The following is a 14,866-nucleotide window of genomic DNA, read 5'->3' as shown; positions in this document are numbered from 1 at the left end:
TGACTGCCGCCGTAGCTGCCATATGCCCCAGGAGCCTCTGAAACTGTTTCAGTGGGACCGCCATCCTGCTCTTCCGAGTCCAACTCCATACCGAGAAAAGAGATCTTCTGCGTCTGGGAGAGTTTGCTATTTTCCCAGTTCGGGTCGAAGGCCCAACAGGCTGAGGTGTGAGAGCATCAAATGCCTGTGTTCGCACAACTGATCCTGAGACTGCTTCGTCGAGGTAGTTGAGAATGCGAATGCTCTGTTCTCTCAGGGGAACAAGGGGTACCTCCGCAACTTATGTGAAGACACGGGGCAGCAGGGACAGCCCGGAAGGCAGGACCTCGTACTGATATGCTCGTCCTTCAGACGCGAACAACAGCAATGTTCTGTGGAAGGGTTGACACATGATGTACGCGTCCTTCAGGTCGACCGCTGCAAACCAATCTCGGGGACGGATGCACCCGAAGATGCGTTCCTGCATCAACATCTTGAACGGTAACCGGTGAAGGGCCCGGTTCAAGACACGCATGTCCAAGATTGGTCGTAACCCACCGTCTTTCTTGGGTACAATGAAGTAGGAGCTGTAAAACCCCGTCTTCATATCAGCTGGAGGGACCGGCTCTATCGCATCCTTCGCCAGTAGGACTGCGACCTCCGCCTGCAAGACAGGACCATCGGCCGCCTTCACTGTTGTGAAGCGGATGCCACTGAACTTGGGGGGATGGCGGGCGACTGAATCGCATAGCCGAGCCTGACGGTTCGAAGGAGCCATCGAGACGGGCTGGGTAGCTCAAGCCAGGCTCCCAGACACCGCGCAAGTGGCATCAACGGAACTACAGGCGTACCCGCAGTGGGGCAGCACGGAAGAACGCAGGGACCCGGGCCGGGCGTCTCTTAGCCGGTCCGAGGCGGGGTCTGGGTGTATGTAACACTGACCTGTGTTCGAGCAGAGGGTGCGTGGGTAGTCTGTCCTCCGGGGGAGGGAGTGGTGTGCTTACCATCTCCTGTAGAGCAGGTCCCTCCACCTCTTGCTCTTTCGCTTGCCACCAGGTTTGGCGGGGGCCGCCCTCGGCGACGGCAGCAGCTGCACGATGGGGCAGGATGTACTTGATGGCCTCAGTCTGCTTTGTACGGCGGCCTGGGAAAGCATAGCCATTATTTCTGGATCCGATTCAGGCATTGCTACAGTCCCGGAGGAAAGCAGCACAGCCGAATCTACCTCTCCAGAAAGCTCTGGCTCACCCTCCGATGCAGCAATCGACATCTGGTCATTGGGAGGAGCGCCAAAGGATACGGCTGGTACGCTCCTTGTAGAGGGCCCAGCACGTTCCATTGGCAGCTCAACTGGCTGCGGAGTGCCTCAGACCGCCCGCGCTACTGCCTGAAGTAGTCCCCCCTGGCTGCCACCATGAGGAGAACTAGATCAAGGCAGAGGCAACGGAACTCCGCCCCTTGAGGAAATGGAGCTTGGCCCGTGACTCTGAGATGATCATCTTCCCGCAATAAGAAGATGACTCATCCACAAACGCCACCTCAGCGTGCTACATGCCCAGGCACGTGAGGCAGCGACCGTGACCATCACCCAGCGCCAGGTAACGACCGCATCCAGAAACGCCCGGGTGATACGTTGTCTATAGCAAGACCCACATCGTCTTTATAAAGACGTAACGTCAAGATTGCCACGCAATGTCGTCTTTAGAAAGATGCACCCGAAATTGCTCTTTTAGAGGAAAAAGCTCTTTTAGCGTGCTGAGGCGCACAGGGGAGATGATCATCTGCAACACAAACAGGGGGTAGTGCAGCCTGATGTGTGCAACCCACTCGACACGGGAAACCACCACCGCTGAAGCGCCGTACCGCCAACACGAAGAGCTCTCCAAGAGCGCGCTGAACTCGTTCAGTCTTCTTCTCTCAGTAGAGTAGTCAGGAGCAGAACGATGTGATCGCTCGACTCCGAAGCGAAAAGCTGAATATGCGCTGCATCTGCTGCCTACTTATACTCACGCTGTAATCAGCGGCAGCTGGATGCAATAATCGCATGCCAATGTACATTGGCTCATTTAGTTTACACTCGAAGTAGATTGGTCTCTCTGAGCAAGATCCCTATTTTGTCGGTCATCCGACGTGACGTCGAGAGTGACCGACTGAAAGGGAACTATAATATTTTTTTTAGGAAAGACCAGCCTTTATTTAATTATATATATATTTTTTGTAACATTATAAATGTCTTTACTGTCACTTTTGATCTATTTACTTTATTCAGCACCCTTGCTGAATAAATGTATTAATTTATTTAAAGAAAAAAAAATATTACTGACCACAAATTTTTGAATTCTAAAATTGCACAGTGCTCTGTAGGTTTATTATATTGTACACATTAACAGTGTCAACACTGAAACAGGAAGATGGCTTCAGATTTTTAGGATTAAATCATGATATCATATATAAATATATAATTTTTTTTTTCAAAGAATAATTACAATTTTCATACAAAATTTCCTCTGAATCTGAACAAAATGAGTCACTGTAGATATTGTCTTATCCACAAAACTCTGCGCTGTTTTCTAGGTGTAATCAATATATCATAAACAAGATGGTAAATTAAATTAAATTTAAAAGTTGTGTACTTTTTTTAAGTGATCGTGGGAGCAGTAATTCATCGAATGATACATCTGAATGCACTGTGCAGTCCAGTGCACTGTTTTCGTTTTAAAAAGCTGGTTCATCCTATGATTTAAATTATAAATTTTCTGTCATACAGCTTATAAATGGTAAATCACCTGTAGATCCACTTTATAATATTGTAACATAATTTATTTGCCGATACCTTCAGTTTATTTGTATGTCTTCCCAGCAATACTAACAGATATGTATTTAATGAGGATGTAAAGCTCATGTTTCAGATGGGTACACAATATTTATTTTGAATAACGGGTTTTGGAGTGTATACTCTTTGTGTTGACTTTTACTCATACTAGGTTAACAGGTTTTTTTATATCACTTACAGATCCCTTGCTGTGGAGAGACTAGTGGAAGAAACATCCAATGCTGCAAAACTGAAGTGAGTATTCCTACTTCATCCACATACTTAATAAGATCCACTTTATTATCACTGTCTTAGTGTTACAGTTATTTATGAAATAACACCCTTTACACCTGATTACATCAAGACATTTGTAGACTGGTCCAAAAGGGCAGCTTCTACCTCAAGTGCCAGCATATTAAACACTCCAACTGTAATCTGTCTAGTTGTTCCTCCATGAGTAAATCCCATTTGTATTCATCTGCATGTACATTGGCCGTGTCCTCAATCACTGTACGCTCCAGCAGTTTAAAGCCTGTCAATATTCATCTCATCAGCGCTCCCACTCTCCCTCAGCGCTTACCAGCCTCTTAAAGGGAAAGTAATGGCTGTTTATAGACTCTTCAGATGGTAAAACTATTCTCTAATCCGTCATGTGTTGTAGCAATACTTTTCTATGCATTTGGATGTACAGTAGTAGAGATTAGGTTTTGTCACTTAATTTTTAGTAGCCAAGCCCCACTAGCATGCTTTAGAAAACAGGAGACCTGTCTTCGCTGGTTATCTGACTGGTTAAACCACTACCAGACATTGCTGCCAGCAAAATAAGTGTTGATATTAGCCTTGGTTTTATCCAAAAAGTGCTTGGCTATGTGTGTTTTAGATTGGTGATTGTCAGCTGGTTTCCCAACCATCAGACAATCGACAGTTTTGTAAATGTAAAAACAAAAGTGGAAGTGTGATGTACAAACTATATGGTTTTATCTATCTGGACATTGGTCTGTCTATCATCTATCTATCTGCCTGGAAAATATTTTTTGCAGTGCAGTTTTGTTCATGGCTTTCGAGCATAAGGGCATGTTGTGCAACCTGTCCATGTTGACATCTGCCTAATTTGGCTCCTATCAAGTGACAGATGGATGTGACAGCGTTTTTCTTCCCTTTTAAAAGTTAAACATATTCATTTTGTTGTCCTAAATACAGACGATCATATCATTTGCAATAAAGGGGACATCGGATGCCCATTTTACACAAGTTGGTGTGATTCTTTAGGGCCTTCATGAAATATCTGTAACATACTTTGGTTAAAATTCCTCAGTGGTCTTGTAAAACAACAAAACCTTGTCAAAAACAGCTCTGTTCACACAATCAGACAGCTCATAACAAACTAGCTGTGTTTTCTTTTCAGGTTTTTGAGCCAGAAACCTAACTAAATGCAAAAAAAAAGCTAAAAAGTGAAAATTTCATCCGATGTCCCCTTTAACATTGTTTTTTTTCTGCTTTTCGTGACTCAATAATAGCACCCACTAGTTGTAGACTGTAGAACATTTATGGTGACACACCATTCATTATTTTTTCTTTCAAAGCACATCTTTCTCCCTGTGTTTAGCCAAGCGATAGTTTGCTGTTTATCTTGTCTAATAGCACACGGTTCCCGCTCTAGATCACCACCCACTGACTGATACAGCGTTAGAACCGTTTGGGCGCTGTTCCCTCACAGTTTGCATCAAAGCTTTGGTGTTGAATTGAAGTGAGAGGAGGCAGAACGTGGGCATGGAGCGTTGCAGTCGTTCACCTCTCCTCCTCCTGTTTTCCCTCTTCACATATCCTTCACTCTGCTCTGTGCGTTCCTCCTCATCCGGAGGGACTCGCTTTAACAGCCACATAAATGCACTCTGCTTCTACAAGGACGCCTGCTAGAGCTCAGCTCTGCCAGTGCAGGAAGAAAGTGTGTTTGTGTGTGTGTGTGTGTGTGCACTAAAGCCTGCTCACTGCATACAGATGTCTTGGATTGAAATGGATATCTAGCACCTGGGAGAACAATTAAGCATCTGTGAATGCAAACTCACACTCACACACGGAAAAACACGGTGTGAGTTATATTCTCTTTAGCAGGAGCTGACAGGCCTGTCTGGATGAGTTTAGAAAGTCAGCTGAACTTGCTAGCCTAAATGCGCCAGCCTACCTCAGACAGAATGGGAAGGAGATTGGGAGAAATTGTAATGCTTAATATGATGGGCCAGCATAAGAATTATTTAGCGTCATTTGAGCTAAAGAAGCTAAATTTATTATTTAGTTTTGTACATACAGGTTTTGTAAAAGGGGTTTGATGTTAGCATGTTTGATGATAGCAAGTTCAGTCTGTTGGGCACGAAGCAGGTGAATAAGCATGATAATAGCAAGTAATGGGTAAATAGTTTTTTGATTGAACTGTAGTATTGCTTCATCTGCCATGTTGTTGGATTTATTCGTTTACAGAGCTTGCCACAAAGCATTCTGGTTTATCCTTTTCAACAATGGATAAGTGTGATGCTGCCTTAGAATTTGGCCAAAATTATGTGTCTTAGGAGGTAGCATAATTAAAGGGATAGTTCACCCAAAAAAGAAAATTCTGTCATTAATTACTTACCCTCATGTCGTTCCAAATGTCATTGTGGTACTGTCATGAAAGTGTGTCAAAGACCTGCACGGAAGAGAAGAAATGGTTGAATAAAGTTGTTATTTTTCTTTTCTTTTCGCACAAAAAGTATTCCAAAGCTTCATAAAATTAAGGTTGAACCACTGATGTCACAAGGACTATTTTAATGATGTCCTACCTTTCTGGGCCTTGAACGTGGTAGTTGCATGGCTGTCTGTGGAGAGTCAGAAAGCTCTCGGATTTCATCAAAAATATCTTAATTTGTGTTCTGAAGATGATTAAAGGTCTTACAGATTTGGAACGACATGAGGGTGAGATTTTAGATTTTTAGGTGAACTATCCCTTTAAAATGGCATATTAAAATAGCTAGAATATCCATCTTAGAAACATTGCCAAGCTACGAAACATGTTACCTGTTTCTGGTGCAGAAAAGCTAGTTCATGCATTCATGACCTCTAGACTGGACTATTGTAATGCACTGCTAGGTGGTTGTCCTGCATCGTCAATAAACAAGCTACATGCAGTCGAAAATTCAGTGGCTAGAGTCCTTACCAGGTCAAGAAAATATGATCATATTACCCCAATGTTACAGTCTCTGCACTGCCTAGTGCCTACCTATTAAGTTCCGTATCAGTTACAAAATATTATTAATTACCTACAAGTAGGGCTGTGGAAAATCTCGTCAGTAAAGCCGCTCCTGTGATTAGTGTAGCTTGTCAGTGAACAACGACTCTGTGTAGTAAATGCCGATTTTTTTGCACAGCCCTACCTACAAGGCCCTTAATGGTTTAGCTCCTGCGTACCTAACTAGTCTTCTACCACTAGAGCTTTTTCACATTTGGCTCCCAAATTCTGGAATAGCCTTCCTGATAACGTCCGGGGTTCAGACACACTCTCTCTGTTTAAATCTAGATTAAAGACACATCTCTTTGGCCATGCATTCAAATAATGCATCTCATAATCTTCTACTGCAGTTATATCTGATCAAATGCACATTATTATTTCTTAACTTGGTTTGAACAAATCATTTTTGCTTGGTTGGAGCAGCAGCTACTCTAATTATGTCTCTATTTGTTTGATTGACATCCCGTGGTAGCTAGGAATTACACAAGCTTCAGTCTGGATCCAGTCCTTCCAGTCCAGACCGATCACCTGAGAAGAGATGATGCAAACCCCTCAGAGGACCTCAGATGATGCCAACCCTGAATCAACATAAACTACCAAATTTTGCTACAAGTTTGATTGCAACATATAATTATTACTGTTAATAGTGTTCATCGTCTATTTGATTTCATAATTAACTGAATTTTACCGTACATTTCTGCCATATGTACATCAATTCGACATAGTCACCACTGATAAGCTACTACTAAATATATTGTAGAAACTTAATTTTCTTTAAAGCTGCTTTGCAACGATTTGTATCGTGAAAAGCGGTATACAAATAAACTTGAATTGAATTGAATTGAATAGAATATAAGCACTTTTAAATGTGTTGACAGTCCTTTCTTGTCGATCATAACATACTTCTAGAGAGACTGGAAAACTGGGTCTGGCTTTCTGGGATGGTAATCAAATGGTTCAGGTCATACTTAGAAGGGAGAGGTTATTATGTGAGTATAGGAGAGCACAAGTCTAAGTGGACGTCCATGACATGTGGAGTCCCACAAGGCTCAATTCTTGCACTGCTCTTGTTTAGCCTGTATATGCTCCCACTAAGTCAAATAATGAGAAAGAACCAAATTGCCTATCACAGCTATGCTGATGATACCCAGATTTACCTAGCCTTATCGCCAAATGACTACTGCCCCATTGACTCTGAAATTAACGGTTGGATGTGCCAGAACTTTCTTAAGTTAAACAAGGAAAAAACTGAAGTCATTGCATTTGGAAACAAAGATGAAGTTCTCAAGGTGAATGCATACCTTGACTCTAGGGGTCTAACAACTAAAGATCAAGTCAGGAATCTTGGTGTGATTTTGGAGACAGAAATTCATTTTAAACCTCTTAAATCAATTTTTAAATCATTTTCAAAGTTTTTAAATTCCTTATTTTATTGTTGTGATTATTTTTGTATTATTATTTTCTTTTATTTTATGTTAAGCACTTTGAATTACCATTGTGTATGAAATGTGCTATATAAATAAACTTGCCTTGCATTGCCTTTCACTAACATACTTTTCTTAATTAGCCAAATTAATTATTTAGATTTGCCCTCCTATGTAGACATTAACATAGAACTCTTTTAAGCTGCAGTTATAATGAGGACAAAACATAAATATGCCTAGAACCTGTGGGTGCAGATTCCATGGGCCTAGTGATTCAGCTCTTGTTACAGAGATCTGAGTGTGCGACTAGAGTGACACCTAAAACTGACTGCATGGACAGGAAGAAATGCAGACAGATAGATCATTGTAGGGCATTTAAGGCTTGTAGCATGTAACATTAGTCTCTCACTTTCCATGGTTGTGAAAGTATACGTGTCTGGATGAGTCAAATTCTCTATTTTTAAAGATGAGTCCTGATGAACCAAGAATTCTCTTATGGTGCCTCTCTTATGTTGTTATCAGATGGCCATCTGCCCAGGAGGAAGTGAAGTCTGAGGATTACAATATTCTCTTTTTTTTTTTTAACTGCCCTGCTAATCTATGAACAAAAATTTGTATGCACCTAAAGTGGAACAAAATAAAATTTTATATACTGTATATGTATATAATGTATGTCAGAGCTGGCATAACTGTATACATTTAGAAAGCCAGCTATGTGTTGTTTCTACTCTGGGATGTTGTGCTTGTTGTCATGTACGTTTTACACACTATCATGGTGTTTACAGTGAACATAATCAGTGTTTAAAGTGAAATACTTCCGCACATGAATTTGCTGAACATGTTGGATTTTGACAAGCCAAGCGTGCATGGTAGCCTCGTGAATGTGACATACATACACTGCGCTCTTGTAACATTACGTTTCAGATGCCTGTAGATAATATTGAAATGATTACTGAACACATTTGTGTTGAAAGTGACAAATAATAGTATGTTTCAATTTGACTGATATCTATACTTCTGTTCAAGTTTGGGGTTAGTTAGTTTTTTTTTTTTTTTAAGAAATTGCTTTTGTTCGGGAAGGATGGAATAAATAGATCAAAAGTAGAATTAAATACATTTGTTACATAATATTCCTAATTTCAAATAAATGCTATTTTGAGCTTTCTGTTCTTCAAAGAATCCTTAAGAAATATATTAAATATAAATAAAAATATTTCTGAGGAATCATGTGCCACTGAGAACTAGAGTAATAGCTGCTGAAAATTCAGCTTTGCCATCACAGGAATAAGTTACATTTAAATTGTGTCTGCATTTTCTATAAACATGATTTTAATGTTAATAACTTAAAGGTTCAGTAACTTAGTGAAATAAATTCACACTGAATACATATTTTTAAAAAGGGACCCAATTAATTTAATTTATTAATAGTGGAGTATTTCAGTACTCGCATTACATAAGTTATATTTATTTCAAAATTAATCAAAAATGCACATCATTTGCAGTCTTGCTTGATTGTGGTGTTAATTATCGAATGGTTGGATTCTTGGATATGTGATTATAAAGAGTTCAAATTCAATTCAGATTCAAACAGATCTGCATTAGTTATCAGTGTAGTGTGTCTGTGTGTATGTTTATTGCGAGGCATTTCTTACGTGTTGTGAGCGTTGTCTTAGCGGGAATGTTTTTGCTCTCAGTCTGTACATCCCAGATACAGCCGTGGCCTAAATCTTCTGGTAGCATTAAGATAAAACTGCCCCAGTGCTGAGTCTGGCAGGAGGACAATGCTTTGACCCAGTGTTGAAACAGGGGCTCTTTGAACTGTGTGCTGTGAGACATGGTGCTGGAATGAGTTTTAGAATCCTAGTATATTAGTATGAAGGCCTGGCTCATGAATATTAATTAGCCCATGTTGACATTGCCAGGTAGTCTTGCTAGACTGTCTAGTCACGTAACCTATTTAATATTTATGAGCCAAACCTTTGCAGATACACTTGAATTGCATATAGATGTTCCATGCTGATTTGGCATTGAGATACAATATTAGATCAGCTTTACATTTGCTCATTTCTTCCTGTTTTAATAAGCTAAGCAATGTAATAATCCTGAAATCAAATATGTAACTCATGTTTAGGATGCCAGATTTAGCTATTTACTTTCTTAGTTCAGTATAGGCCAACAAAACATTTTAATATCAGCCATTTAAATTGGCGACATTTAAAGACATTTCTATTGTTCAGCTGCATTTCCTATGGTAATACTCCATGCCCTCATAGAGGATTCTCTGAAATGGGTTGCATGTGGAACGAGACAATAGCAGTAGGAAATGAAGGGTGATGTCTGGAACAGTATGAGAGTGGATGAAGAAATTAATTCCTATGTCTTTGTCTTCTGCTTTCTATCCCTCTTTATTTCCATGTAGAAAGCTGTATTTTGTATTTCCACCTCTTTTATCTATAAAACAAAGACTCAAGCAGATGTCCAGGGCTGCTTTGATTCTCTCTGTATGTAGCGAACAATGTCTGATCATAAGAGAGACATTGATGTGAGAAGAGAGCACAGTGGCCTTGCTGCCAGCAGACAGACAGATAGGGTCAGGATATGTGATCAGTCTGTGCAAATTTTGGGCACTTCAGGCAATGTGTAAGCTATTTGCATATTTTCTCAGTCCTGAATATCAGACAGTTAGAAGATAAATATTTGACTGCCATAAATTGATTGATTTGGAGAGTAATGTGGGTAAATGGGAACATAACATTGCTCAGAATTTACAGAAGCTTCATAAAAACTTTATAACCTTTCATATGACCATGTTTGTGTTTTATGGGGTTATTGGTATTGTAAAATGCAGTGTAAATGGAGATTTTTGGGAGTACAATATATGACTGTGTCAGCTTGGTCGATTACCAGAAGTGTTTTTTTTTTTTTTGTCAATTTTTTTTTTAAAGAATTTATTTTATTTCTTTGATTTGTAAATGTATATAAAATGTATTCTAATTGTAAATTATAACAGTACAAATATTTGTTTACCGTTACAGTACATTTATAATAATATTTTTAATATACATTTTTATATACATTTAAATTTAAAATAACAGTTTTCTATTTTAATTTATTTTCAAATTATTTGTTCCTGTGATGGTAAAGCAAAATTTTCAGCAGCCATTACTCTAGTCTTCAGTGTCACATGATCCTTCAGAAATCATTCTAATATTCTGATTTGCTGCTCAGGAAACGTTTCTTGTTATTATCAATGTTGAAAACAGTTGTGTTGCTTATTTTTTATTTTTTTACTGACTCCTTACTGACACCAAACATAGCGTAAGTAAGTGTGTGTTTTTTAAAACTTCTATACTTAAATTCGCTGTAATATTCTCTCTTTTTCTTTGTTTTGATCTCTTGTTTATGTTAGTATATTTTACTGTTTCATGTTTTATGTAATGTGCAGTTTGGGTTCAGGGTCCTGTAATGTTTATAATGATTTGTTAGCTTTTCTAAAGCTCTGTTGCAGTGGGGTCCAGTCTGACTCTGCAGTGTGTTAATCAATAGGCCTTAGGCAGCCGTCTCATGCGCAGCCTGTGTATGGATAGAGAAAAAGACTCTCTCACTGTCACAGTCTTCCACAAACAAACCCCAGAAAGATAGATAGATTATTATTTAGAGTCTAAAGGCTCTGAGGGAAATAGGATGCACACATACACACAAGTCAGTAAGTACAAAGCCGTTCTTGTTCACAGTGGTGGCTCCTAATTATCTCCCGTCTGAGGAAATTGGGCTCCCTGAGAAACACACTTTTTTTTCAATTAGCTGGTCACGTATGGATGGCTTCATTGGCACCTTGCTGCCAGTAATATTCACACCCTCCACACAGTTAATGCCAGAAAAATGCCACGGAGAGCATGATCAAGGCATAACTGATCCTCATTAGAGCCCAAAATTAAGTTGAGGACTGATAATGTTTGTGCGGAGCCTTTCATTTTTTAAAGGAGCAATGAAATTTGATTGGATGAATATATATATATATATATATATATATATATATATATATATATAAAACCAGATATATTGCAATGTTTTCTTTTTTTAACACTTCAAGCGTTTTTTTTTAAATATTTTTTTGTTTGTCTGTTTAAAGTTTTTTGCTTTTATTATTTATTCATTGTCATATTAATAGAATACAGTATATTAATATTGATTATTGTAATGTTATTATAAATGATTAGAATTTTCAAAATATTATAATATTTTACAGATACATTAAAAAAATTAAAATAAAAAAATGAGAAAAAAAACAAAATGTACTAAAAAAATTCTAAAAATATTTGATAACAGAACACACTTGCGTTAAAGGGTTAGTTCACCCAAAAATGAAAATTAGCCCACAAATTACTCACCCTCAAGTCATCCTAGGTGTATATGACTTTCTTCTTTCAGACGAATCCAGTCGGAGTTATATAAAAAATTGTCTTTGATCTTTCAAGCTGTTTAATACCACTCAGCGGGTGTTGCATGCATCAGTCCAAAAGAAGTGAAATAAAAAGTGCCCATTCATAAAAAAAATTGTCTCACACGGCTCCGGGGGGTGAACAAAGGCCTCCTGTAGGCCTTTCCAGCCATATATTATTGCGTTTTGAATATGGATATTTTTCTTACAAAAATGCATCGATTCGCTTCAGGAGGCCTTTGTTCACCCCCCGGAGCCGTGTGAGACACTTTTGTAATGGATGGGCGCTTTTTTATTTAACTTATTTTGGACTGATGCATGCAACACCCGCTGAGTGGCATTAAACAGCTTGAAAGATCAAAGACAATTTTTTATATAACTCCGACTGGATTCGTCTGAAAGAAGAAAGTCATATACACCTAGGATGACTTGAGGGTGAGTAATTTGTGGGCTAATTTTCATTTTTGGATGAACTAACCCTTTAATCAGCCAGGCTGACATGGCTGTTTACTGATACAAATCATCTACTATCAGTTACAGTCATCAAAACTGGAGTGTTGATATAGGTAGAGTAAATGAATGAACTACATTTCATTTTGTGATTCAGGAGTTTCAAGAAGTGTATGTTCTTAAATAAAAACAATTGGTAGTGAGGGAAAAAGACATTTGATTCCAGTTTACATCTTTATTGTCTGTTTGTTTTTAGCATTTTAATAAAGTTAAATAGTTTAAGTATATTTATAATAAATGTAATATTAATTTAATTAAGTGTAATATCAATATAGCCTGTTTGAGAACCAATGCTTTTGGAAGTCAGTCCACACAGCAGCCATCTTGTTAAAATTCTGTACCTGTCTACTTAAATGAGGAAAGACCGAAATCTATGTAACGAAATTACATTTCAGTAACAAACTCTGTCTTTGTTTCCTTCCTCTCTTTATCTGTCTGTATAGCTACAGCTTCCTGTAACTGCAAGCCGACATTGGAGGTGGAACAATTAATGCGAAAACCCCACACCCCCATCCTCCCTGCCTCCAAGCTCCTCCTACTCCATCGTCATGGCGATGAGCAGTGATCCTGGTTGTGTGGGGGTGGACCCTGACCCAGACTCCTCCCAGGAGGCTGAGATGACTGACAAGATGTCTGTGGTGTCACTAAGGTCTGATCCCTCCTCCAGTGTAGTGAAGAATGGGACAGGTGTTAAGAAAGCTCTGCCCATGAGGCCACACCTGTCAGGCCGGAAGATGTCATTGCAGGAGAGAGGAACGTACGTGTCTTCTGGGAGCGGGGCTGACCGCTATTCCCGAATAGCCAGACAGCCAACCATTGAGTCCAAGCGAGTGTCCATCTCAGACTCGCAGGTGAGAAAAATTACAGTATCTCCTGGATTTGCAGTGGAAATATGATTCCACATATACTTAAACATACTATAATTTTTAGAACTTTTATGACTGATTACTATTGGTCGATAGTTATTTTGGCAGCTTGGTTTCAATAAAAGGTTTTAGGTAGGTGTGGCTGACTCTTAACTTTTATAAAGAATATCTCTTTGGATTTGGGACTTTAGTCTTTGCAAATTTACAGATCTTCTTTATGCACCAAGAGCTTGTAACACTCCAAAGAGAAAGGAAAAAATGAAATTGCATCATGTGACCCCTTTAATACTAATGAGGAAGTTTTGAGTTTTGAAACTTTATTTTTTAGTGCAGTGACCTCTTATACTGTATTTTTGAAAAATGCATGACCCCTTAAAGACAATAAAATAGATTTTTATTTGACATAATATTAACTAAATTAGAAATAGGCCATTTATTTAAATTATTCTGTAATCCTAATATACTGTAGTGTTTTTAAAGAATAAAAAAAATGTAAAAGGCAGTAAACACTGAAACTAACAGTAATATGGTACAAAATTATATTTTCTCAAATAAAGACCAGGTGACACTAATTTTACACATAGTTCACAGTGTATATAACATAGCAGCCAACTGAATATACAGTAGCACTGAATAGTTTGAAATCATTGATTTGAAATTGCACAAAATTTGCATAAATGGATTGTATCCCTTAATGTTTGTGAGTTTCTTGAAATTAAATATTTACTAGATATTCAAAGATTTGTTTAAATCCGAATTTCTTTCATGAAACTCTAGATGGCACTGTCTGATAGGTCTAACTCAATCTGACATAATGACATCATTGTCACATGGTGCAGCTGATTGGTTCTTTTTGTATCAGCAGCCAATGAGCTTGCTGCTTAACATTTAAATACTCAGCCAGTGCTTGCTGTAGCAGTTGCAGCGCACATCAGAAACCCTCCACCTTCCCTAGCTCCACCTGTATAGATCTGCTACGAGGTGATTCATGTATGCTATATGGGGGTTATTTCATGTATGTTATATGTGCAGCAGCAGTATTTCTTACATGCTCACAGCGGCATGTTGTGGATGCATTGGCAGTAGCAAGTCTCGGTACTTGCTCTGCCACAGCAGCAGCAGCGTAGGAGATCTATTCCGTCATGTACATTACCATGCCAAACCCTCTGAGAGTTGTCAGGATAGAAGTGATGTTAATTTGCTGAATGCTGTTGGTATATGAAAAAGCATTATAGCATTTGCCTTCCTAATAATAACAAAAAGGAAAATGCTATAACACTTTTTTGCATATACCATTAAAAAAATACAGTAAACTTATGAAAACTGTGAATGGGTGGTATACTGTGTTTCGATGCTAATCAGCTAAACAGGAAATCTTATAATAAAAACTGTCAAATAACAATTGATATATCAGCCTTGGTGATATATTGGTCGTCCACTACTGATTACTGTTTTGGATTGATTTGCAGTATCAAGTCTTTTATAGTTATTAACATCTGGTCACATCTGACTGATTTTCTTGTATGAAATCCTCTCATATATAGCATGAAGAGCTTGTGCTATATATATGTGTGT

At 38.7% G+C, this 14,866-nt stretch overlaps 1 protein-coding gene across 1 annotated transcript in view; it reads left to right on the top strand.

The window, feature by feature from the left end:
* Window positions 1-14,866, top strand: part of LOC107598076 (calcium/calmodulin-dependent protein kinase kinase 1-like) — a 63,723-nt gene that overhangs the window by 9,783 nt on the left and 39,074 nt on the right. Inside the window, exons 2-3 of the mRNA XM_016289339.1 lie at window positions 2,993-3,046; window positions 12,869-13,276. Of these exons, the coding sequence (XP_016144825.1) occupies window positions 12,974-13,276 (303 nt within the window). The 5' untranslated portion in view covers window positions 2,993-3,046; window positions 12,869-12,973. The remainder of the gene's footprint in view (window positions 1-2,992; window positions 3,047-12,868; window positions 13,277-14,866) is intronic.

This window comes from Sinocyclocheilus grahami, unplaced genomic scaffold (assembly GCF_001515645.1).
Source record: "Sinocyclocheilus grahami isolate Dianchi unplaced genomic scaffold, SAMN03320097.WGS_v1.1 scaffold12.1, whole genome shotgun sequence".
In the NCBI taxonomy this organism is placed as follows: Eukaryota; Metazoa; Chordata; class Actinopteri; order Cypriniformes; family Cyprinidae; genus Sinocyclocheilus; species Sinocyclocheilus grahami.
This window is presented reverse-complemented; position numbering and strand designations above follow the sequence as displayed.